We start from the raw sequence: 24143 nt of genomic DNA on the forward strand, positions 1-24143 counted from the left end.
GTCTGGATGTTTTATTTTACCATCAAGTTGGTTCTAGTTCTAATTTTAGGAATTGTAAACCGTCCAGATATTTGTTTGATGGTCGGTATATCAAATTGTAAAGAGGTAGTAGTCCAAAGGGGCCAAATCAGATGAGCAGTTTGGGTGTTTCAGAACTTCTTCAAATTGAAGATCTGCTAATTTCTGCCACATTTGTTTTTGAAATATTTAGGTAGTTAATTTGTAAAATTTTTATTATACAATAATCAGATCTTTTAGGGTTTTTTACTCATTAGTTTTAACTTTCCAATTCTCTTCAATTCTATTGTATTTTAAATGATGTATTTGTAAATGATGTAAACCGCATAGAACTTCACGGTTTTGTGGTATATAAATAAATTGTTGTTATTATTATTATTAAATAAATTTGAAAACTTGGAAACTTTTTCTGCCTTCCTGTCGTCTGCTAATTGTCTTTCAAGTGGCTGTTATCCATTTGTCTTTTCTACTCACTCCTGTCTATTCCTGCACTACACCTGCCTCAGACATATTTAGCTCTTTACTGCCTCTTTCTTACCCTTCTCCTCTTTTCAGCTATCAAATTTCCATCTTCTCTCCCATCTCATTCCTTCCTCAGCCCTCCATTCCCTTTCATCTTCAATGTACCTCCATTACCACATTTCTATCCTCTGTTATATCTATCCTCTTATCTGTTTCCTTGCCCCACTTCCCCTCCCCAGGATTCTACCATTCTCAGCATCTTCCTTCCTCCACTCTTATAGCCCAGCATCTCCTTCCCACTCTTGACTTCTCGTCTCTGCTGAATTCTCCCACTCTCTTTCCTCACTCCCATTTCCAGGCATCTCTCTATCATGTCATTCTGCTCCTGGATCCAATATCTCCCTCCTCCCCTTCCACCTCCTATGTATCTCTCTCTCCCTCTCATCTACCCCCATATCCAACATCTTTTTCTTTCCCTTCCTTGTGCCCTATGTCAAATTTCTCTATCCCCCTCCATGCACCATCTCTCCCTTCCTCCCCTCCATTATGTGCAATTTCATCCTCTCCTCTCACCATGCATGTCTCCCTCTCTTCCCTCTGTGCCACCAACTTTCCTTCCTCTTACCTCTTCACTCCCCCTGTGCCACCAGTTTTCCTTCCTGAAGTTCCTTTCACCCCTTCCCTCCCCCTGTGCCACCAATTCTCCTTCCTCTTCTCCCCTGTGCTCCAAGGTTTGCTTCTTCGTATTACAGTATCGGCAGTGACTCTCACATGCTGCCTGTCACTAACCCAGAAGTCACCCCTCTGCCACGGAGAGACAGCATGGGTCAGCAGCAGGCAAAGTGTGGGAATTACAGCCGATACTGGGCACAACCGGTGCGGTGAGATTCTGTGCAGAAAAAGGAAATTCCTTTCCTCCCTCCCATCCCCTGGTGCTGTAGTTTTCCATCTCTCCCTCCCATTCCCCTGTGCAGCACTTCCCAATATACCCCCCACCCCTTGAGACCTCAACCTTTGGGTTTCCTATAACAGCAGCAGCAGAAGCAGCAGCAGTGAACAGGTTGCCCGCATGCTTGTATGTCTAGTCCATCACAATGCTGGCCCCTCCCACATTCAAATGGATTTGGATGTTTTCAACTTGGACGTTTCGTTGGTCAAAAATGGAGTATAAAGTTAGGCATCCTAAGGATTGGACATCTTGTCGACCTAGACATCCAAGTAGACAATTTTCATAAATAAATATTTTTGGACGTCTCGTGATTTGGATTTCAAAAATGGGCATTTCTATGCTTTCAACTTTGGTCATTTAGACATCCTTTTCGAAAATGGCCTTCCACTTGTAGAATGTGTCTAACATTTTTTTTTAAGTACTTAGATATTCAGCTTTTTTGAATGTTGACCCTATATCTATATATGTGAAGAACTAAAACTGTTTTCATAGAATGACATTTAAAATAAAAGAAGGAAAATGAAAATTGTAGTTTGAGTGTTTTCTTTTTGACACTGCTACCTGGGCACTGAATCCAGTGGACCTCTACCATCAGAGAATGCTCATAAAATCTTGCCTCTGGTAAGCCAATTATTATGATATCCTAAACCTCTAAACCAATGCTAGTTTCCTGAGTGCTTGTGTTTCTCAGGCTATGGTCTGGTGTCTCACAATACTCCATACATCAATGCTTCGTTAGAATTAGGAATGGTCCTATAGGATTGGGGAAGGGCAGATGTGGTCCCTCTCCACAAAATCAGAAGTAAGGAGGAGGTTGGGAATTACAGGCCAATTAGTTTGACCTTTCCTCTAAGATGAGTAAATTAATAGGAATGATTCTAAAACAGAGTTTTAATCCAATGAATTGCAGGACCCAAGACAGCATGGTTTTACTAGAAGTAATTCTTCTCAGAAACATCTAATTGTTTTGATTGGGTAACCTGTGATTTGGATCAAGGGAAAGTGCTATGTGAAGTGTACTTAGATTTCAGCAAAGCCTTTGATAAGTTCCACATAGGCAACTTATAAATAAATGGGGCATCCTCAGTATATGGGCCTCAAAGTGACTGATTGGATTAGAATGGAAGGCAACAAAGAAAAGCGGAAAATGAGGTTCATTCTGAGGGAAAGGATATTACCAATGGCGTTCCATAGGGAACAATTCTTGGTTCAGTTTCTTCTTAATATTTTTGCAAGTGATATTGCCGAAGGGTTGTCTAGTAAGGTTGTCCTCTTTACGATCATACCAAAACCTGCAAATATGGTAGACACCCTAAAAAGTGAATGCAAGAGAAGAAATCTGACAAAACTTGAGAGTTGGTCCATAATTTTAAAGCTAAAAAATGCAGGATTATGCATGTGAGACTACAAAAACCTAAAGGAGTGGTACAGTATTGGAGGTGAATTATTTCTATAAAAGAAAAGAAGAGCGAGACTTGGGTGTGATCATATGTGATCTTAAGGTGGCCAAACAGGTAGAACGGGCAATGTCAAAAATCATAAGGATGTTTAAATGCATAGGAAGAGGAAAGGCTAGCAGGAAAAAGGAAGTGATAGTACCTTTGTATACGTCTCTGATGAGACCTCATTTAGAGTACTGGGTGCAATTCTGCAGACAGCACTTTCAAAAAAGATATAAACAGAACAGACTTAGTAATTACTCTTTTCTTACTTCTTGGATCAATTATGAGGACTTGAGTGTATTAAGAAATGTTTTTCTTATTTTGATGATTTTTGTTTAAAATCTTGTCTTAGATCACACTTTCTGTACAAGATGTTTAAGCTTGGAAAATAATTTTACTCTAACGTGATTTCACAATATTCAGTGACCCTTGGCGCAACATACAATCTATTTTTTTTTACTGCAACTTTTTCTACTACAATTTTTTGTGACATATTTTTCTTTCCTTTTCTACCATGGACCCCTGATGAAGGTTGTCCGAAACACGGACCGTGTTGGGTCCCCTGTTTGGTAAAAAGGTTTTTAGATATATTTTAGTTGTCACAATAAATTTTGCCTACATCGTTGCACATATCTGCAGTTTTGGTTTGTTTGTTTCTGGAAAATAATTTTGAAATTTAATAAAGAAAAAAAAAAAAGCATATCGGGACAGACTTAAATATCTCAATAGGCAGACTCTGAAGGAAGGCAGAAAACTGGAAATATGACAGAGACATTAGGGGTCCTTTTACTAAGGCGTGCTAACTGATTTAGCGCACGCTAAATGCTAAGGCGCCCATTATATTCTATGGGCACCTTAGCATTTAGCGAGCACCAATTGTTAGCGTGCGCTAAATCGATTAGCACGCCTTAGTAAAAGGACCCCTTAAATACACAGAAGGTGAGACTCTTTTAATTAAAGCGAAGTTCTGGAATGAAAGGGCATAGGATGAAGTCCAAAGGAGTCTGATCTAATCTAATCTTCAGTTTATATACCGGATCATTTCCCGAAGGAACTCGATTCGGTTTACAGTTCATTAAAAATAAAGTAACAAACTAGTAGGGCATAAGGAGAGAGTGCAATTAGTTAAGATTAGATAGATATTTAAAGAGTTAAAAGATAAAATATACTTAGTTACAGTCCGTCGACTGGTAATCTTGGATCATTATTGCATAAACAGCCAAGTTTTTTTTAATCTTTCCAAAATTGATGTAGCTGACCTAACAGTCTTAAAGAATATGGGAATTTATTCCAAATTTCCACCAGTTTAAATGCCATAGATCAGGGATCTCAAAGTCCCTCCTTGAGGGCCGCAATCCAGTCGGGTTTTCAGGATTTCCCCAATGAATATGCATGAGATCTATGTGCATGCACTGCTTTCAATGCATATTCATTGGGGAAATCCTGAAAACCCGACTGGATTACGGCCCTCAAGGAGGGACTTTGAGATCCCTGCCATAGATTTACCGAGCTTCCCGGCGCATTTAAGTCCTCTAGAAGATGGAAATGATAATTTATAAATTATTGTAATCCTCGAGTAACCTAAGGAAATAGTTCTATGTGGAAAGGGTGAGAGATGCATGGAATATCTTCCTAGTGGAGGTGGTGATGAGGACTGTATATAAGCATGAGATAGGCACAGAAGATCTGTAAGGTCAAGGAAAGGATTGTAAAGATTAGTAGTTTGTAAGGATGCATATGGTCTGCCATCATTTTCCATGTCTCTGTGTTTCTATTATGGGATTATTATGAATGGGGATTTTTATTTTCTCCCACAGATAGTTTCCAAGATCAAATGAAACGGGAACTGGCATATCGAGAAGAAATGGTACAGCAATTACAGATCGTAAGCTACCCTTGGATTTGTTTTTTCCTTGTTCCTTGTTTCTCGTTTGTCTGTATTTCTCAAACTCTGCTTTTATTGTCAAGCTCTGCAATCGGCTGAGCCTGTAATAACCTTGGCACAGTGAGAATCTGGGCTGTGCTTTTCTCTCAGCTGGCTGAGAGTCTAATTAGTGTGAGATTTACTCAGACACAGGAGGAGCAGCTGTGTCTGCCCTCTACTGCTACTGGAAGCTCCTTTTATAAAGAGACGCACACAGTACCAGATGCACTAAAGGGCTTTTCCCGTTTTGTGTCTATGGGGAAAATGCTTAGGGGTCAATATTCAGCATAGTTTTAGTGGGCAGAAAAGGTTCCTGCCCGCTTAAACCCTGCTGAGTGGGCCGGCTGCCAATATTGAACAGCACTTAACCAGACAGTGCCACTGTGACTACCACAGTACTGCCCGGTTAGTGCCAGGACAATTAGTGAGTGGAGCTGGGATGGAGCTGGCACTTAACCGGTTAGTGGTGAGATTCAATCCACTGACCAAGTATATAAGTATAACTACTGAGCTAAACAAGCACAGATTTGCAATGCCATAGCAGAGACTAGGCCCAGCACTGAATACCTGGGCTTACATTAGCCTGCAGCAGTCAGCAGCTTAAACATCACTGACCTCATGGTCTAAATATTGGACCCATCACACTCAGACTTCTTAGATCTCTTTGCACAGAGACAAGCATGCGTGGATATGGACATCCATTTCAGGTAAAGACTCTGTTAAAGGCCTAATGTTTACATTTAGACATGCAGGGCTGGTGTTAGACCTGCTGGAACTCAGGGCAGAATTTAGGGGAGCCCCCTTCCCCCAATTCCTCTTCTCCCTGCCCCTCCCCCAATTTTCCCATCCACCAAATGCCCTGCCATCCAATATCTCTTCCTCCCTCCCCACTACCCCCAGGCCCACCATCTCTCCCTTTCTCTTCCCAACTGCCCTCTCATCCAACATCTTTCCCTAACCCTTCCTTCTTTCCTTCCATCCCTCCCTCCCACCTCAGTTCCGCCAAATGCCCTCCCATCCAGCATCTCTGCCTTCATTTTAATATCAGCTGCTCCAGGTGGCACCTGCGGGTAAGATGTCCTCCCTTCTTCCCACCTCGGTCTGAAGTGCACCCCTTCATCTTTCAATATACAATGGGTCACCAGCGCAACAGCAATTCTGTGGCATTCCCCACAGTTTCCTCAGCACTCTTCCTCTGCCATGACCCACTGATTCAACTTCCTGTTTCTGTTTGGGTGAGCACAGGAAGAGGAAGAGCGCTAAGAAAGCCACGAGCTGCTGGACTATATTAAGGAGTGTGGGGGTCAATGGTTAGAGCTACAACATCAGCACCCTGAAGCTGTGGGTTCAAATTCCATACTGCTCCTTTTGACACTGGGCAAGTCACTTAATCCCCCATTGCCCCATTAAACAGATTGTGAGCTCACTGGGACAGATAGGGGAAAATGCTTGAGTACCTGAATGTAAGCCACTTAGGCTATAAGTGGTATATAAGTATAAACGATAAATAAATTATTCAATAGAATAGTGGGGAGGGACAGCACAGAAGGAAAGGTTGTGCCAATCAGACCATTCTCCAGTGACCTCTGAAATATAGTATAGTCTTAGTCATAGAGACCTGTGAAGAGAAATGTTTTAAGATCAATTTTAAATTGTTGTAAAGAGGAGGAGAGTGTAAGATGAGCAAGGAGTTTGTTCCAAAGGGTGGGTCGCTGGATGGTATGGTATCATAGGTAATTTGACAGATGGTAGGAACTACCAGTAGGGTTTGTTGACTTGACCTGCGGGAGCAAGAAGAACAGTAAGGAGTGAGAAAGCGCGATAAGCAGGAGGGTTTGCCTGAGTTTCAAATTTTAAACTCAAGTAATAGTATTTTGAAAGTAATGTGGTAGGTCAAAGGGAGCCAGTGTGCCGCTTTTGGCAGAGAAGTGACATGGTCATACTTCTTATGTCCTGTACTAGATTAATAGCTGTATTTTGCACTAACTGTAGTTGTTTTAACTCTTTCTTTTGGAGTCCCCTATATTCTGTACTAGGATATTTATTGCTGAAGGGAGCAAGAGAGTTCTTACAGATCAAATGGTATGAATAACATGACCAGTTATTTTTTTCCCACAAAACTGGACCGGACCTTCCCCCCACCAGATCCTCCCAGATCCCAGACACCTCCCCCCCCCCCCCCGAATATGTTAAATATAGTGCAAAATATAGACAGCAGATATAAATTCTCAAAACTGACACATTTTGATCACTAAATTGAAAATAAAATAATTTTTCCTACCTTTATTGTCTAGTGATTTCATGAGTCTCTGGTTGCACTTCCTTCTGACTGTGCATCCTTTCTTTCTTTCTCTCTCCCAGCTCCCCCCCCCCCTTTCTGTCTTTCATTCTCTCTCCCAGCCCAGCCTGCCCCCTCAAGACGCCACCTATTTGTCCAAGCCACCGCCGCAGTAACATCATCTTCGTGCAGCGACTGTACATGCCGACATCAGAGAGGAAGTTCTGGGCCAGCCAATTGCTGCCTGGATGGCCCAGAACTTCCTCTCTGATGTCAGAATTGACATGGGGGTGGGTGGGGGGGAATGTTTGTGCAGTCGCTGAATGAAGATGATGTTACTACGGCAGTGGCTTGGACAAATAGGCGGCAGTGGCCAGTTTTTAGCTCACCTGTCCCGCTTCGTCTGAAAACAGGACATTTCAGCATCTCTAAGCTGTGTGTGGGGACAATGGGACAGGTGAGCTAAAAATGGGACAGTCCTGTTGAAAATGGGACGTATGGTCACCTTAGGTATGAAGCTTGTAGAAAGAGCATCAAACTACTGGGTTATAGTTACAGTCAAATCATTTATATTCCACTATTGCCAACAAATAGCCAACAGTCATTGTTTCGAGTATATGTTAAGACTAGAGGAACATCCACTTACTTTAGAGGTTTTCATACTATTTGGCTTTTTGATGCAGCTACCCATCTGCAGCAACCACTATCTCCTCTTCTCGCTGAGTGATCCAACATACCTGTCCCACATTTTCTTGAATTCAGACACAGTCTTTGACTCGATCACCTCCACCTGTAGACTATTCCATGCATCTACTACCCTTTCTGTAAAAAAAATATTTCCTTAAATTTCTCTGTAGTCTATCATGCTATACCCTCTCATTCTGGAGCTTCCTTTCAAATGAAAGAGACTCACCTCATGAGCATTTATACTACATAGATAATTAAACCCTTCTCTCTCCTGCCTTTCCTCCATAGTAAACATATTGAGATATTTAAGTCTCTTCCCATAGGTCTTATGATGAAGATCGCTAACCATTTTAGTAGCCTTCCTCAGCACTGACTCCATCCTGTTTATATCTTTTTGAAAGTGGGTTTTCTAGAATTGTAGACAATATTCTAAATGAACTCTCACCAGAGTCTTATACAGAGGCATCAATACCTCCTTTTTTCTGCTGGCCATACTTCTCCCTATTCACCTTAGCATCCTTCTAGCTTTCGCCATCACCTTTTCAATCTGTTTGGCTACCTTAAGATCATCATATACTATCACACTGAAGTCTCACTCATCTTTCATGTAAAAAAAAGTTCTTCACCCATTAAACCGTACCTTTCCCTCAGGTTTTTACCCCCAAATGCATAACCATGCATTTCTTAGCATTAAATCTTAGCTTCCAAATTTCAGACCAAGCTTTGCTAGGTCCTTCCTCATGTTATTCACACCATCAGGGGTATCTGCTCTATTGCAGATTTTAGTATCATCTACAAAGAGACAAATATTATCTGACAGCCCTTCAGCAATATTGCTTATAAAAATGTTAAAAAGATCAGGCCCAACAACCAAACCTTGAGGCACACCACTGGTAACATCCCTTTCCTCAGAGTGATCTCCATTGACAACTTCCTTCTGTCACCTTCCACTCCAATTACCGACCCAATCTGTCACTTAGGCAGCTTCTGAGACTTGGCATCCTTTACAGAATCCAGCCTGATGAGTCTTGGCATACTCTCCGTAACTTCTTGGATTTTGGCACCAGGCAAACAGCATACCTTCCAGGACATCATATCTGGGCTGCAGGTGTTCGCCTCTTTACCCCTCAGAAGGAAATCACCAATCATCACTACCTTACACCATCTTCTTAAAATACTTGGTCATTTTCAAATTGTCTTTAGTTTCTTTTTTTTTTTTTTTTTTTTTTTCCAGTTCAATAATTTTTATTAAGTATTTTAAAGGATACAAGAATCATTTAAAGTACATAGAAACAAAATAAAGCTTTCTGTATATAAAATATATAAATCTATGTTTAACTGTATAGGAGCAAAGGCTCCAATTATTAAAAATGTATGTAAGGGATATATAAGATAAAGATGAGAGAGAGCAGAAAAGAAAAAGGAAAGAAAAATGAAAGAGAGAAGAGAGGAGAAGAAAAGGATAACAGGAGTGTCTAAGAAGATGAGCGTACATAGGAGTCTAAGAATGACCATGGAGATTTGTTGTATTTCAAGTTCATGCAGGTTCGGAATGTAACTCTCTTCTCATATGCATAGGATTCAAATCTATGATACATACTCAGAGAGTTCCACCAAAAGGTATAATCTAATAGCGAGGGTGATTTCCAATTTTTTAGAATGTGCATGAGAGCAGTCACCAACATGGTATCAATGAGTTTAGGTGGACAATTTGATTGTGTGAAACATGGGTGTTGAGATCGAAGGATTACAATGTCTATAGAGATTTCTTCTGAGCAGTTAGTAATAGATTGTATGGTGTTCCAGACATAGGTCCAAAAAGAGCGGACTAGAGTACAATGAAATAACATATGATCAAGAGTTCCTTCCTCTTTCAAACAATTCCAGCAAACACTCCTTTCAGCTATACGACAAAGTCCCTCAATTAAAGGTATTCCCTCCTCTGATCGAGATTTCAAATTAGCAGCTTATGCTGATGATGTTTTACTTTTTCTGAGAGACCCTTTACTCTCCCTTCCCAATCTTATTCACATTATCACTCAATACTCCCTCCTTTCCGGATACTCTGTTAATTGGGAGAAATCAGAGATCTTCCCTCTAAATGATAATATACTTCCATCAGATTTGGCTCATTTTCCTTTCTCATGGTCACATGAAGCTGTGAAATACTTGGGGATTTTAATACATAAAGATTCGGTTCATGCTCAAGATCTTAATATATCTAAAGTCAAAAATCTAGTTCTAAACACTACATCTCGATGGACTCCACTCTTTTTATCCTGGTGGGGTAGAATTGCATCCATCAAAATGACTCTGGCCCCTCAAATTAATTATATCCTTTCTATGCTCCCTCTGTTATGCCGGAAATCATTATTTAATTGGCTAAATATGAAAATATCTGAATTCATTTGGAACAAGAAAAAACCTCGAATTGCTCTCGCCAAACTGAAAGCCTCTAAGATCAACGGTGGTCTCAACTTTCCTGATTTCTATCACTATTATATTGCTTCATTAGCCAAATATGGAGCTTACTGGCTCACTAACTCCACCACTCAAAATCTTCCCACTCAAGATCTTCCTGCCTGGTTTGAAATGGAATGTTTTTTATGTACGCCTTTACACATCTCATGCTTACTAACGGTGTCAATACCAAGGCACTTAAAGAGATACTCTTTATTGGGTGCAACGCAGCATGCTCTTTATCTTATAGATACATTGACTGAAATCTCAGTTAATGTTAGTCCACTCATGTCCCTTTGGAACAATCCCAAAATTCAAAATCACAATAAATCTCTATCATGGAAAAGGTGGCAGCGGGCAGGTATATGGTTTGTCCATCAATTGTCTACCCTCAACTCGTTAGTTCCATTCGATATACTGTGCTCTACATACTCGCTGCCTCCTTCTACTTATTCACAATGGCGTTCTCTCACTGGAGTGTTGCCTTCTTTGCATATACGATTTGACTATATGACTTCCAAAAATACTATTTACAACTGGTCTTCTCTGTCTCTATTAAAAGGCAAGGCGATATCATCCTTCTACAGCATTTTAAGAGATCACTCCTTCACTTTTTCACCTCACTCTATGAAGCACTGGGACGCTATACTTACCACTCCGCTTTCTGACATTGATTGGGAGCTTTTCTGGTCATCAACAAATCGCCCGCTTTTATCTTCTAGAGTATCACAATCAATGTACTTTCTTATGTGGCAGGCAATATGGACCCCACTTCGCATGTGGAAAGCTAACTTAAATTGTCTTTAGTTTCTAATCTTTTGTAAACCGCGTAGAACTTATGGTTACGTGGTCAATAAGTACAATGTTATGTTATGTAACATTGGGGATGTCAAGCTTTGGTCCTTCATCTCCCTTGAATGCTTTCATCTCCTCCACTTCCTGGGCTGCATACCAGTTCTTCAGTTCCAGGGCAGGTGGAGTCACAGTATCAGTCCTGCAGGGTTCTGTAATCTGAGTCCAGCTGTCTTCCCTTAGCACAGCCTCTTCTTCCCCACTGCTTGAAATCTTTGATGCTTCATGAACCATTTCATCGATGTACCTCTCATTCTCACGGATGCTTCTCAGTCTTGCCACCTCCTCTGTCAGTTCCTTTATTTCTTTCATGAGGGATTCAAGCTGAAGATAGCTTGCACATGGAACCACTCCCTCTGCTTGGGTAACATTTTCTGTCAGCACAGAGACAGAAACTATGATCTGAGCAACAGCTTTGGTGATACAATGTTTCCCAGCCAAACTGTGATTGCAGAAGTACTCACACTTTTTCTGAAGTTTGAATGCCAGCAGATAAAATATTCCAATGGAATTTTTCTTCCCCTTAGCAGATCCTCATCCAGCACCTCTTCATATAGTTTAATCATTTCTGTGCAGATGTGTCAACATACATGTAAATGATTCCTTAAAGAATGCCATCTAGTTGAAAAGCACATGCCATGATATGATGACATGTACTTTGTTGTTGGGTTACACAAGGATGGAGTTTGGATGGAGCATGTGTGGAGAACTCAAATACACAAATAAATTCTAAAATATTATAATTTATGCACATATATGACAAATACTGGCTCCCAACATGTAAGTGCCTGCACTAATACCAACCAGGGACACATATAATTTATAGTACCCTGGAAGTTACCTTTGTATGTTGGAGCTAAGGATGTACCGAATATTCATATTCAATTTGATTTAGCTCCGACTAATGCCTCAAATACATTATTCATATTCAGCCAAACAGTGATTTAAATTGAGTACGAATAATCCAGGACTCTATTGTGCTAAATCCTACTGCAATAAACAGATGATCTCTTGCCCCTTATTCGTATTCAGTCGAATAATATTTTTCATTGTTCATATTTGGCCAAATAGTAAAATATTTATGTATTTTATTTTTAGTATTTATCTACCACTTATAGAGTAAATGGTTTTACATTCAGGTACTTAAACATTTTCCCCTTTCTGTCCCAGTGAGCTCACACTCTACCTAATGTACCTGGGGCAATAGGGGATTAAGTGACTTGCCCAGGGTCATAAGGAGCAGCATGCTATTTGGTTCAGCTCTAGTGGGAGCCCCATCTATGTCCTGCCCTTGCTCCATCTTTGTGTATCCCCCCTTGCAAATACCCGCTATGTAAATTACAGAATAGAGCTTAGGGCGAACAGAATGCTAGAAATGATAAAGAAGGGGATCACGAACAGATCGGAGAAGGTTATCATGCCGCTGTACCAAGCCATTGAGCGCCCTCACCTGGAGTACTGCGTACAGCACTGGTCGCCGTACATGAAGAAGGACATGGTACTACTCGAAAGGGTCCAGAGAAGATCGACTAAAATGGTTTAAAACTTTAGCGTTCAACGAACCCCAATTTATTTCCAGATTACTAATACCCCCTTAATACCTACGTCCACTTCGCTCATCAAGCCAAAATCTCCTCTCAGTTTCGTCTTTGAAAATAGTAGGCACAAGACGATCGGACATGTTTTCCGTGATGGGCCCTCAATGGTGGAACTCTTTGCCTCAATACATTAGAAATGAAAAAGATCTTACCTCTTTCAAAAAATCTTTACAATCCTATCTTTTTAAAGATGCTTTTAACATTTAAACTTTTAAATAAAAATTTCTAAATATACCAAAGTTTTAATTACCCCCACTCCCTTTTGTTTTTTTCCTTCATGTTATTTTCTACTAAGATAAAAATTGTAACTTTTCCTCTTTCCCTCCCCACTTATGTTTGTATTATATGACTAGTCTTTAAGCCCGTTACATTAACGGGTGCTAGAATAGATGTCTTTCTTTCTTTCTGTCTCTCTACCTCCTGCTGTATTTCTCTCTCCCTGGCCCCCTTTCTCTCTCTCTTTCTGTCCCTCTTCCTGCCCCTATGGCTTTCTTCCTTTCTGTCACCCTCCCTCCCGCTGTCTGTCTGTCTTTCTTTCCATCTATCTGTCTCTCTCCCTGCTCCCTATGTAACATTCCCTCCCCCTCCATTTCCCTGTGCAGCAGCATTTCCCCCACCCCACTTTCCTGTGCAGCATCATTCCCTCCCCCTCCATTTCCCTGTGCAGCAGCATTTCCCTCCCCACTCCACTTCCCTGGGCAGCAGCAACAGCTGCAGCAACAGCATTTCCCTCCCCCCCACTTACCCTGTGCAGCAGCTGCAACAGCATTCCCTCCCCCTCCATTTCGCTGTGCAGCAGCATTTCCCTCCCCCAACCCCCCCCCCCTTTCCGGTCTGGCCTACCATCACAATCACTGTGGTCAAGGAGATCTCCCTCCTCCAGATTAGACACACTGATTGGCTGCTTCATTAGAACTGTTAGTTGCCGCAATGCTTCATTCAGTGAAAGAGAGGGAACAGGAAGAAAAACGGCACTACCAGTAGAAGTTTATTTTTAAGTTTAAAGGTGCCGCCGCGGCTCTTCTCAGGATCGCTGCCTGCGTTGGAAGCCTTCTCCAACGCAGGTGCGGTTCATGAGAGGAGCCGCCGCAGCACCTTTAATCTTAAAAATAAATTTCTACTGGTAGTGCTGTTTTTCCTAGATGGCGGTCTGGAGCGGCAATTCTGTGCACGTGACCGCCGCCAGCACTCCCAATGACCTCTTCGCGGTCCAATGCGGGCAGCCATAGCGATGTTTCTCTGGTGGTGGGTGGGTGAGGGCAGGAGGGGGGAGTCGCGCGTGTTTGCTGCCTCTGTCAACCGGCCACAGCCAAGCGTGCATGCACACTGCGAAAATATCACCGCCGCGGCTCCTCTCATGAGCTGCACTTGCGTCGGAAGATGAGAGAGGAGCCGCGGCGGCTTTGGAGGTCCGTAGTCCGAAGCTTTAGAGGGACTGAAGGGGACGGAGAAAAACAAATCGCGGATGATGGGAAGTAAGTCTGGCGAGTCGCGCATGCGCACTCATGCGGCCACAGACCTACAGGGCACGGAACATGCAAATAGGAGTGCGCATGCGTGGCTAGCTCTTTATTATATAGGATAGAATTTTGTTAATATGTTTGTCCTTATGTATTATACCCTATTTTGGATTTTGTTCATCGCTTAGAATTTCTAATAAGCGATTCATCAAATGCTAATGAAACTTGAAACTTGAAACTTAAGGGGTTGGAGGAGCTGCCGTACAGCAAAAGATTAGAGAAACTGGACCTTTTCTCCCTTGAACAGAGGAGATTGAGAAGGGACATGATCAAAACATTCAAGGTACTGAAGGGAATAGACTTAATAGATAAGGACAGGTTGTTCACCCTCTCCAAGGTAGGGAGAACGAGAGGGCACTCTCTAAAGTTGAAAGGGGATAGATTCCGTACAAAAGTAAGGAAGTTTTTCTTCACCCAGAGAGTGGTAGAAAACTGGAACGCTCTTCCGGAGGCTGTTATAGGGGAAAACACCCTCCAGGGACTCAAGACAAAGTTAGACAAGTTCCTGCTGAACCAGAATGTATGCAGGTAGGGCTAGTCTCAATTAGGGCGCTGGTCTTTGACCAAGGGCCGCCGCGTGAGTGGACTGCTGGACATGATGGACCACTGGTCTGACTCAGCATCGGCAATTCTTATGTTCTTATTTTCTTATATGAGTCACCTATGCCCATTTATCGGCAGTGGCTTAGCGAGGGTGAGAGGCGCCCAGTGTGGTGGGGCCCCTCCCCCATCCTCATCTCCACCATCCCCTGCTCCTTCCCCAGTCCCCCCTGCCACGTGCCCTTCCCTTCCCCCATGCCTCTAGTTGTTCACTGCCGTGTGCAACAAGAACTTCAACGTGCTCCTCGCGACCCCGTCGGCTCTCCCTCTGACATCACTTCCCATGCGCGGCACCCGGAAATGGCGTCAGTGAGAGAGACGATGCGGTTGCGAGGAGCACAGAACCCCAGCGAATTTCGGGGGAGTACTGTACCGCATATTCTGCTGAAGATCAGCCTGAGCGATGTGTGTTTTTTAATTGTTGGCGAAACTTCAAGGATAAGGGCAAGATAGCCTTCTGCTCTGGTTCTTAAGCGCCCTCTGCTGTTGCTATTTGTTATTTATAGCAAAGGTCAAACAAGAAAGCATCCTTTGCAGAGCTTTCATATTCCGTTTCATCTGATCACTCTTTCAGTCAGTGGCTTCATTTAGCTAAATTTTGTTTTAGTCTTTCGAAATGCTTCCCAGAGACCCAGTGTTGTAATATTACAACATCACATTTAAGGCTACAAAATAAACCCTCCCCCATTTTTTTTTCTTTTTAAAACTTCATGTACATTACTAATAGAACCTATTGTTCAGTTCTGCAACACCATTGGATGGTTGAATGTGTAAATAGGTCTGTTTATCTGGCCATGAAGTCATACAACCCTGTTGCCTGCTTTGGAGTATATCATCTTGTTGTTTTGGACGGGATACATCAGGACTAAAGTAAGTAAAAAGCTTGAAATATTTTTTTATGTGATCATTAATATGTGTACATCATGCAGATTTTATGACATCATTGAATATACTGATTTTAAGAGATTTAGAGCTGGTTATTTCTATGTTGTAATTTTACAACAGTGGGTCAAAGTGATAGCAAGGTTTTGTCTGCACTCCCCTGAGACCCAGTGTTGTAATATTACAACATCACATTTAAGGCTACAAAATAAACCCTCCCCCATTTTTTTTCTTTTTAAAACTTCATGTACATTACTAATAGAACCTATTGTTCAGTTCTGCAACACCATTGGATGGTTGAATGTGTAAATAGGTCTGTTTATCTGGCCATGAAGTCATACAACCCTGTTGCCTGCTTTGGAGTAATGATGTCCATTCCCTCTGCACACCACTGGAGTACTTTCAGAAGTTTGTGACAGAAGATATGATCAACGCTCTGGCAGATAACACAAATCAGTACAGTTTTCAGAAGAAAGGATCATCTATAAACACAAACACAAAGGAAATAGAGCAAATGATTGGCATGTATCTGAAGATGGGTCTTGTCCAAATGCCTGGAGTCCGTATGTACTGGGAAGCAGACACAAGATACAGTCCTGTCGCTGATGTAATGTCACGAAACAGATTCCAGTCTCTGTTGACATCATTACATTTTGTGAACAATCTAACCGTGTCTGAGATGGAACAAAAAAGTGACAAACTCTGGAAACTCAGACCATGGCTTGATGCTTTCAGAGAGAAATGCCTAAAAGTGGTCCCTGAAGAACATAACTCTGTTGATGAAATGATGATCCCTTTCAGGGGGAAATTCAGCAGCATCAAACAGTACATGCGTGGCAAGCCAAACCCATGGGGGTTCAAGCTGTGGGCAAGGACTGGAATCTCTGGTATACTTTGTGATTTTGATGTGTACCAAGGCAGTGTGAATGGAATACGGGCAAGATCTGAACTTGGACTATCAGGGGATGTTGTGATGAAACTTGCTTCCACACTTCCACATAGTCACAACTACAAAATCTATGCAGACAACTTTTTCACCAGCATCCCATTGATAGTTAGGCTGCTGGATTGTGGAATTCATTACACAGGAACAGCCAGACAAGTGCGCCTTCCAAACTGTAATCTTGAGGATGAGAAAAGCTTGAAGAAAAAGGGAAGAGGAAGCTTTGATGTCAGAGTGGAGTCAAATCACAACATTTGTGCTGTGAAATGGTTTGACAACAGACAGGTTACACTTGTGTCTTCCTTTGCTGGCCCACAACCAGTGGAGAAGATTCAACGCTGGGACAAAACTGCCAAAAGATTTGTTGAAGTTGAGAGGCCTTATATCGTGGCTGCCTATAACAAATTCATGGGCGGAGTGGATTTGTTAGACTCGTTTGCAGCAAAATACAAGTTTCCACTGAAGTCCTACCGCTGGTACCTTTACATCTTCTGGCACACCATTAACCTAGCTGTGATCAATGCTTGGCTCCTGTACAAAAGGGACTGCAAAGCTTTGGATATCCCAAAGAAACAGATGCTAAACAGGAGAATGTTTCAGGCCCAGTTGGCATCTTCTCTTATCCTGATCGGAACGGCTGGGTCAGTGTCAAAGCGAGGGCGACCATCTGCAAGCCCAGTTTCATCAAGAGGGGGCACCTTGACTTCCCAAAAGAGGCAGTTTACAGATGATGGAGGTTCTTCAGCTGCCATGACAGCCAAAAAGTCAAATGCACACCCTCCAAAGGAAGTTTGCAAGGACATGATTGGACATTTTCCCATCAAAGCCGATAGAGGACGGTGCCGACACTGTGCAAAAGGCTATACCAACACACTTTGCAGGAAGTGCAATGTTCGCCTGTGCTTTTCAGAGCAAAATAACTGTTTTTGGAACTACCATAACTGAATAAATGAACAAATAAAACATGCACATATAGGGCTCGATTCACAAAACCGTGCTATGAAGATAGCACAAGTGCTATTTCATAGCGTGGCCGTTTTTACCCGTATTTGCGCTAACATGAAATTTTTTGTGCAAAAACACGAAATTTCTTGATTACCGCTGATAGAAGTCAATGGGCGCTTCACAGGGAAAAATTTGCGTTTTTATATGATACTCATTTTTTGTATTAAATTGATAATAAAAATTACTTTTTTTCTTTATTATACTATTGTTGTTGTGTATATACATAAACTTAGGTGGGTCTTTATAAGCTGTAAAGTACAAATAAACTTTTAATTATTCCTTACATGTGTTCAGAGAGAGAGTGACACTATTGAAATTCTGCTACCTTACAGGCCCAGCGTTGCAATTTTACAACATCCTCCCCAAAAGTTACTAAAATGTCAAAATAAAAAAAAAAAACACTGATTTAGGGATCACAAGCCTCCTATAACAACATGTGAACGTTCGAAAACATTTTTTTACGTTTTTTTCTATATTTGGGTCTCTGTGGGTTAAGCTTTCATAAGCAGCTGAAACCTCAGATTCAAATCATGAGTCCCAAGGTTTGTACTGTGTTGGGAATCCAATCTAGTATAAAAGAGGTTCAAGAATATTTCTAGTTTAACGACTTTTTCACACTGTAATTTTAGCTAACATTGTGTGCAGAAGAGATACCGGTTCTTCCATTGACTCCCTCTCTCATTGTTCCTTGCAATATTTCAGAAGCATCGTGCGTACTATCCTATACCAGTGTTTCCCAAGATGGTCCTGGTGTACCCCCTTCCCATTCAGGTTTTTAGGATATCCACAATGAAAAGGCATAACATTGAGTTACATACGCTGCCTTCATTATATGCAAATTGATCTCATGTATATTCATTGTAGATATCCTGTCCTGAAATCCAGTCTGGGAAGGGGGTACTCCAGGACCAACTTGGGAAACTGTCCCCCCGAGTATCTTGTTTTCAATTCTAGAGTTATTTCCATTCACTTTCCCCTTGATGTCGTGATAGCCTCCTCCATTCTTGCCCCTCCCCCCATCCCTTCATCCCTGAAACTAGCATCAGAACATTACCTCATACAGAAGCCAATGTACAAATCCATGGCTTGGCAACTTTTTCGCATTTAGGGCTCCTTTTACGAAGGTGCATTAGGGCCTTAACGCGCGGAATAGCGTGCGCTAAAATGCCCCGTGCGCTAGCCGCTACCGCCTCCTCTTGAGCAGGCGGTAGTTTTCGGCTAGCGCACGCTAATCCGGTGCGTGCGCCAAAACCGCTAGCGCACCTTCATAAAAGGAGCCCTTAATTTTTCTGTAGCATTAAAGGGGATGCTAGCAATGTGGGCTACGATTAAGGTGTGTTATTTTACACTACCTCATGCTATTTTTGCACCAGTCCAAATTTCTGCAATGAGACCCAGTTATTTATAATTGGAGTTAACAGTAAAATAACACGTCTTAACTCTCACTCTTTTTTTTTTTTTTAAATATCATGTTTATTGTGACAAGAAACAGTCGGGCAGCAACTGCCGTCCGCAATATAACAACAACAGTACAGGTGCGCAAGGTACAGAGTATTTAATGTGTTGCACCAATCAAAATACATAGGCTGAACCATAATTAACAATGTTATTAGAAATGAAGCTGAAGCAATTAAAGAACAATGAAGCCATTGTGACATCATTAGCGAGGTACAAACAAAATAAAACTGCAGACTGTGTACAAGATGCAGGCAAAATTTATTGTGACAAGAATAAAAATATATAAAACCCTTTTACCAATCAAGGGACCCGACACGGTCCGTGTTTCGGACAAACCTTCGTCAGGGGTCCATGGTAAAAAAGGGAGGGCTAAAATATGCCACAAAAAATGGCGATCCTCGGCGAACTTGATACACAGGCATTTAGTTGTTATTCTCCATTTTTTGTGGCATATTTTAGCCTTCCCTTTTTTACCATGGACCCCTGACGAAGGTTTGTCCGAAACACGGACCGTGTCGGGTCCCTTGATTGGTAAAAGGGTTTTATATATTTTTATTCTTGTCACAATAAATTTTGCCTGCATCTTGTACACAGTCTGCAGTTTTGTTTTGTTTGTTCCTGGTTGGCTTTCTCTGCAGATTAGCTTGGACCCCTTTTTTACTTTTGTTGCTTTATCGTTAGTGAGATAGTCTCATAAGCTATGGTGGAATGAGGCATTATGACATCACAATGTCAGCTCTGGCTACCCGAGGCTGAAACTCTTCACACTAAGGGGGAGAGGAAGTTGTCAATGTGAGTTACAGTGTATGGGTAGGCCTGGGTGAAGAGAAGAGGACATCCTCAAGGCAGAAGAAAATTTTTGGTTTCATCTGAAAATGCAGTGTCATTTTTAGTTGAAAGCAAAACAAGTCTGTGCATTTCAGCTTGGGTTTGATAGCAAAGCCAAAACCCACAATTCAGTCCAGCCTTCTTCAATGTAAACTGCCTAGAAGTCTTTCGACTATGGCGGTATAGAAAAATAAAGTTATTATTATTATTATTATTATTATTAAGATGTGTTATTTTACCACTAACTGATGCCATTTTAGCACAGGTCTCATTTTATGCTAATAACTGAGGTTAACAGTTAAAATAACACATCTTAACAGTAGCGATTGTTGATAACTTTGCCCCTACATAAGCTCTATAGAAATTATAGGCAAAAGAAATCAAGGCTGAGGCAAAAATAATTAATTACACTTCTTGAGTATTAATGATGGTTTTTTTATTTGCAAAACCTGGCTTGCACAGTTTTTACACTTAACATAAGAATTGCCGCTGCTGGGTCAGACCAGTGGTCCATCGTGCCCAGCAGCACGCTCCCGCGGCGGCACTTAGGTCAAAGGCCAATGCCCTAACTGAGACTAGCCTTACCTGTGTACGCTCAGGTTCAGCAGGAACTTGTCTAACTTTGTCTTGAATCCCTGGCTGTTATAGGGGAAAACCTGTTGGGCCGCCGCGTGAGCGGACTGCTGGGCACGATGGACCCCCCAGGTCTGACCTAGCGGAGGCATTTCTTATGTTCTTATGTTACCTCCTAAAAAGGAGGCAGTAAGGGCCAGATTCTATAAGAGGCTCCTAAATTGCCAATTTAGGCATCTAACTTAAACATCCCCCCCCTCCCCCACTCCTTTTACAAAAGCGCAGAAGAAGTTTTTCGCACCAGCAGGCATGCTGAATGCTCTGCGCTGCTCCGACGGTCATAGCATTCCTATGAGAATTGGAGCAGTGCAGAGCATTCAGCAGGCTGGCTGGCACTAAAAACCTCCTCTGCAATTTTCCAAAAGGGGGGGGGTTAATTGGCAAAATGGTTTGAATAGCATCAGTTATGTGGTTAAAAAAGTGAAGCAGTGTGTGAATTGGTATCCGTGCGCTGCAGTGACTGAGCTGAGCTGAGTATGTTTCAAGTTCAAGTTTAAGTTTCAAGTTTTATTAATTCTTGATGAATCGCCTATTTAATTTCCTAAGCGATGTACAATACAAATTTAAAAGATAACAAGTAATACAATAATAAATAAATAAATAACAAACTACAAAAAAGACAATACACGAATAGGGAGGAAAGAAGGGAGAAGTTACAATTTCTTTTCAAAAGTTAAGGAACTTATAAAGGAAAATGACATAAGGGAAATAGGACTTTAAAATAGCAAGTTAAAAGGAAGTTTTGGTTAAAAAAATCATAGATTAAAAGCATCTTTGAAGAGATAAATTTTTAGGGATTTTTTTAAAGAGGCAAGATCTTTATCATTTCTAACATATTGAGGAATGGAGTTCCATAGAAGAGGTGCTGTGACCGAGAATATATCCTATCTTCTGGTCCCGATTATTTTCAAAGATGGAACTGTTAATAAATTATTGGAGGATGCAGGCATTCGGAAAGGGATTCTCGTCGCTCTGGGTTTTCTCACATTGAAGATGTTATATATTTGCAGGGTTGGAGGCGGAACAAAGTTGACTCTTCTGCAATCCACTGTTCTTATGTTTTAATTGTTCAAAACAAAAGGCTGCTATTAAAGTAAGCCAGGCCCCCACAACACTGGTGAATTACCCCCGACCTGAGCAACCACTGAAAGCTGAACATAAGACACAGCAGTGATGATGCAAAAGTGTGCATGCAGCCCTGATTGTTTATTGAAGTGGTACCTGACATCTGAAAATATGTATGTTACCCTCTTTTGAGCAAGCTAAAGAAATATGAGCCTCAACAAATTCTTCATAGCTTCCAGCACTGCATGTGATTAAATTTTCATTTACCAGAAAGAGAATATTCTCTTATTTGGGGCCCTCTCTTTGCAATTCGTTGCCTGATGACAATTGCAATGCCTTTTCAGCTTGCAAAAACCCAAATGGGAAGACATGGTTGTTTCAACAATGTTTTGTTTGAAATAGGTTGAGATCAGTAATGCCTTTTTACAATTTTATGTTATAATGCTTATTTGTTACAATTGTATTTTTAATTATTATTGTGAACTGCTGTGATAATGTGGAAATTGGTGGTATATAAAATTAAAAAATCAAATCAAATCTTGTGGGGTCTAAATAGTTCAACTAGTGTGTTGAGTACCCACACACAAAAGAAAACATACAAAATATGCCACAGTAACCCCCTCTTTTACTAAGGGCCCCTTTTACTAAGGTGCGCTGGCGTTTTTAGCGCACACAGGAAATTACCGTGTGCTACACTTCTAGAACTAACACCAGCTGAATGCTGGCGTTAAGGTCTAGTGCGCGCGGCCATGTAGCGCGTGCTATTCCGCGTGTTAAAGCCCTAACGCGGCTTAGTAAAAGGAGCCCTAAGTTGTGCTAACCATTTATTGCGCATTAATTGAATTAGCGTGCGCTAAATGCTAACGCGTCCATAGACTAACATGTTAGCGCGTGCTAATCGATTAGTAAAAGAGGTCCTAAATCTAGGTTTAACAAGCAAGAAAGTCCTTGTTAGAATGTGATAAGCCCAGATTTGAATGCCCGATAGTAAAAGGGCTCTTAAGTGCAAAGGTTTATGACAAGAGCAGGCCCAATTTGATGACTTTTTTTGCAAACATACGCACATACAAAAGAAAAAAAAAAATTAAACAGCTATAAAATCCCCAAACATCTGTTTTTGCTCGTTTCAAAATGGTTTGTGCATTTTTTTTTTTTTTAATGTGTATAGACCTGAGGGATCAGATAAGTTTCTGCCACATCATAACCAATGTAGATTAATTGGGTCCTTAGGGTTGGAGGATATTTGCCACCCCTCTGGCTAGTGCAGCTACTGACATGACTCTCTGCTCTGCAGAACTCGCAAGGGTGCAAAAAATTATGCCACAGAGTAAACCGCCGGGGCTCTTCCAATAATCTTTGAGCAAGCCAAAACCATTTTCCGCAATATGCAGAGCTAGTGGGCGCTAACCCCAGATGTTTCTTAGGATTTCTGCAGAATTAAGGCCACGGGGGCTCAGGAGGAACTTCAGGGGAGGTGCTTCAGGAATGTCCAAAATCATCACTCTGCAATTTCACCTATTACCTCTGGTACGCACAGACTGGAAGTTCTATGAGAAGGCAGGGACTTTGTGAACCTTTATATAATGTTTTGGGCAGCAGGACACACAACCTTTTTATAAATGGGTCTCTTTTTATTTTTCTTTCAGATCCCTTATGCAGCGAGCTTGATTAGGAAAGAGAAGCTTGGCACGCACCTCAGCAAAAGCTAAAAGGTAAAAACTTCTGGAGAAAAGCAATAGGAGTGTCTAGTCTAGAAGGCGACTGAAACCAAATCAGCAGCTGAAATTTGCTGGTCAGTTTCAGCCAAAAAGAAAAGCATAAATGGAAAAACTGCCTCCCCCCTCCCCCCACCCACGCAGAGAGCGGGTGCTTCCTAGGCCAGTGGCCAGCTGACACCAATATCACCATCACCCCGTCTACCCCCTCAGAGAGAGAGGCCTTCTTTTACAAAGGTGTGCTAAGCGTTTTAGCGTGCATTCAGTGCACGCTAAATCAACGCGTGCGCTAACCGCTAACCCGTCCATAGGATAACATGCACGCGTTAGTGTTTAGCGCATGATAATCACGCGCTAATTTTTCCACTCGCTTAAAAGCATAGTGCACCTTAGTAAAAGAGAGGGAGAGTCTTCCCAGACTGTCCAGCCACTCCCATCCCCCCCCCCCCTTTGACCACAACCCCTCCACTTCCTATCACACAAAGGTCTACCACAGGCCTACTTTTAAATTCTCTAGTGGTCTAGTGGCCACTTCCGGGAAAGTCGCTCTTGTCCACTGAAATTGCTTTGAAAATCAGCCAGATTCTGTTTTAATATTGCTATTTCATGAAGTGGCTTATTTGAATTTCCGTGGTTTTGATTTTTATTGTTGTTATGGAATTCCAACTCTACCAGTTGAAGTTGTTTTTATGTTATTAGTGTGCTTTAATTTTATTGGGGGGGTTTCAGAAGATTAATATGCAATTTTGTATTTATTTTATAAGTATTTTTCATATTTGGCTGGTTTTATGTGAAAGAGATGCTTTTTGTTTCTATGTCATATA

General features: G+C 41.6%; 1 protein-coding gene across 1 annotated transcript in view; it reads left to right on the top strand.

The window, feature by feature from the left end:
- SKOR2 (SKI family transcriptional corepressor 2) overlaps positions 1-24143 on the top strand; it is a 111513-nt gene that overhangs the window by 70228 nt on the left and 17142 nt on the right. The window contains exons 6-7 of the mRNA XM_033929234.1: positions 4689-4756; positions 23251-23316. Of these exons, the coding sequence (XP_033785125.1) occupies positions 4689-4756; positions 23251-23313 (131 nt within the window). The 3' untranslated portion in view covers positions 23314-23316. The remainder of the gene's footprint in view (positions 1-4688; positions 4757-23250; positions 23317-24143) is intronic.

The sequence above is a fragment of the Geotrypetes seraphini genome, chromosome 1, assembly GCF_902459505.1.
Source record: "Geotrypetes seraphini chromosome 1, aGeoSer1.1, whole genome shotgun sequence".
Classification (NCBI taxonomy): domain Eukaryota; kingdom Metazoa; phylum Chordata; class Amphibia; order Gymnophiona; family Dermophiidae; genus Geotrypetes; species Geotrypetes seraphini.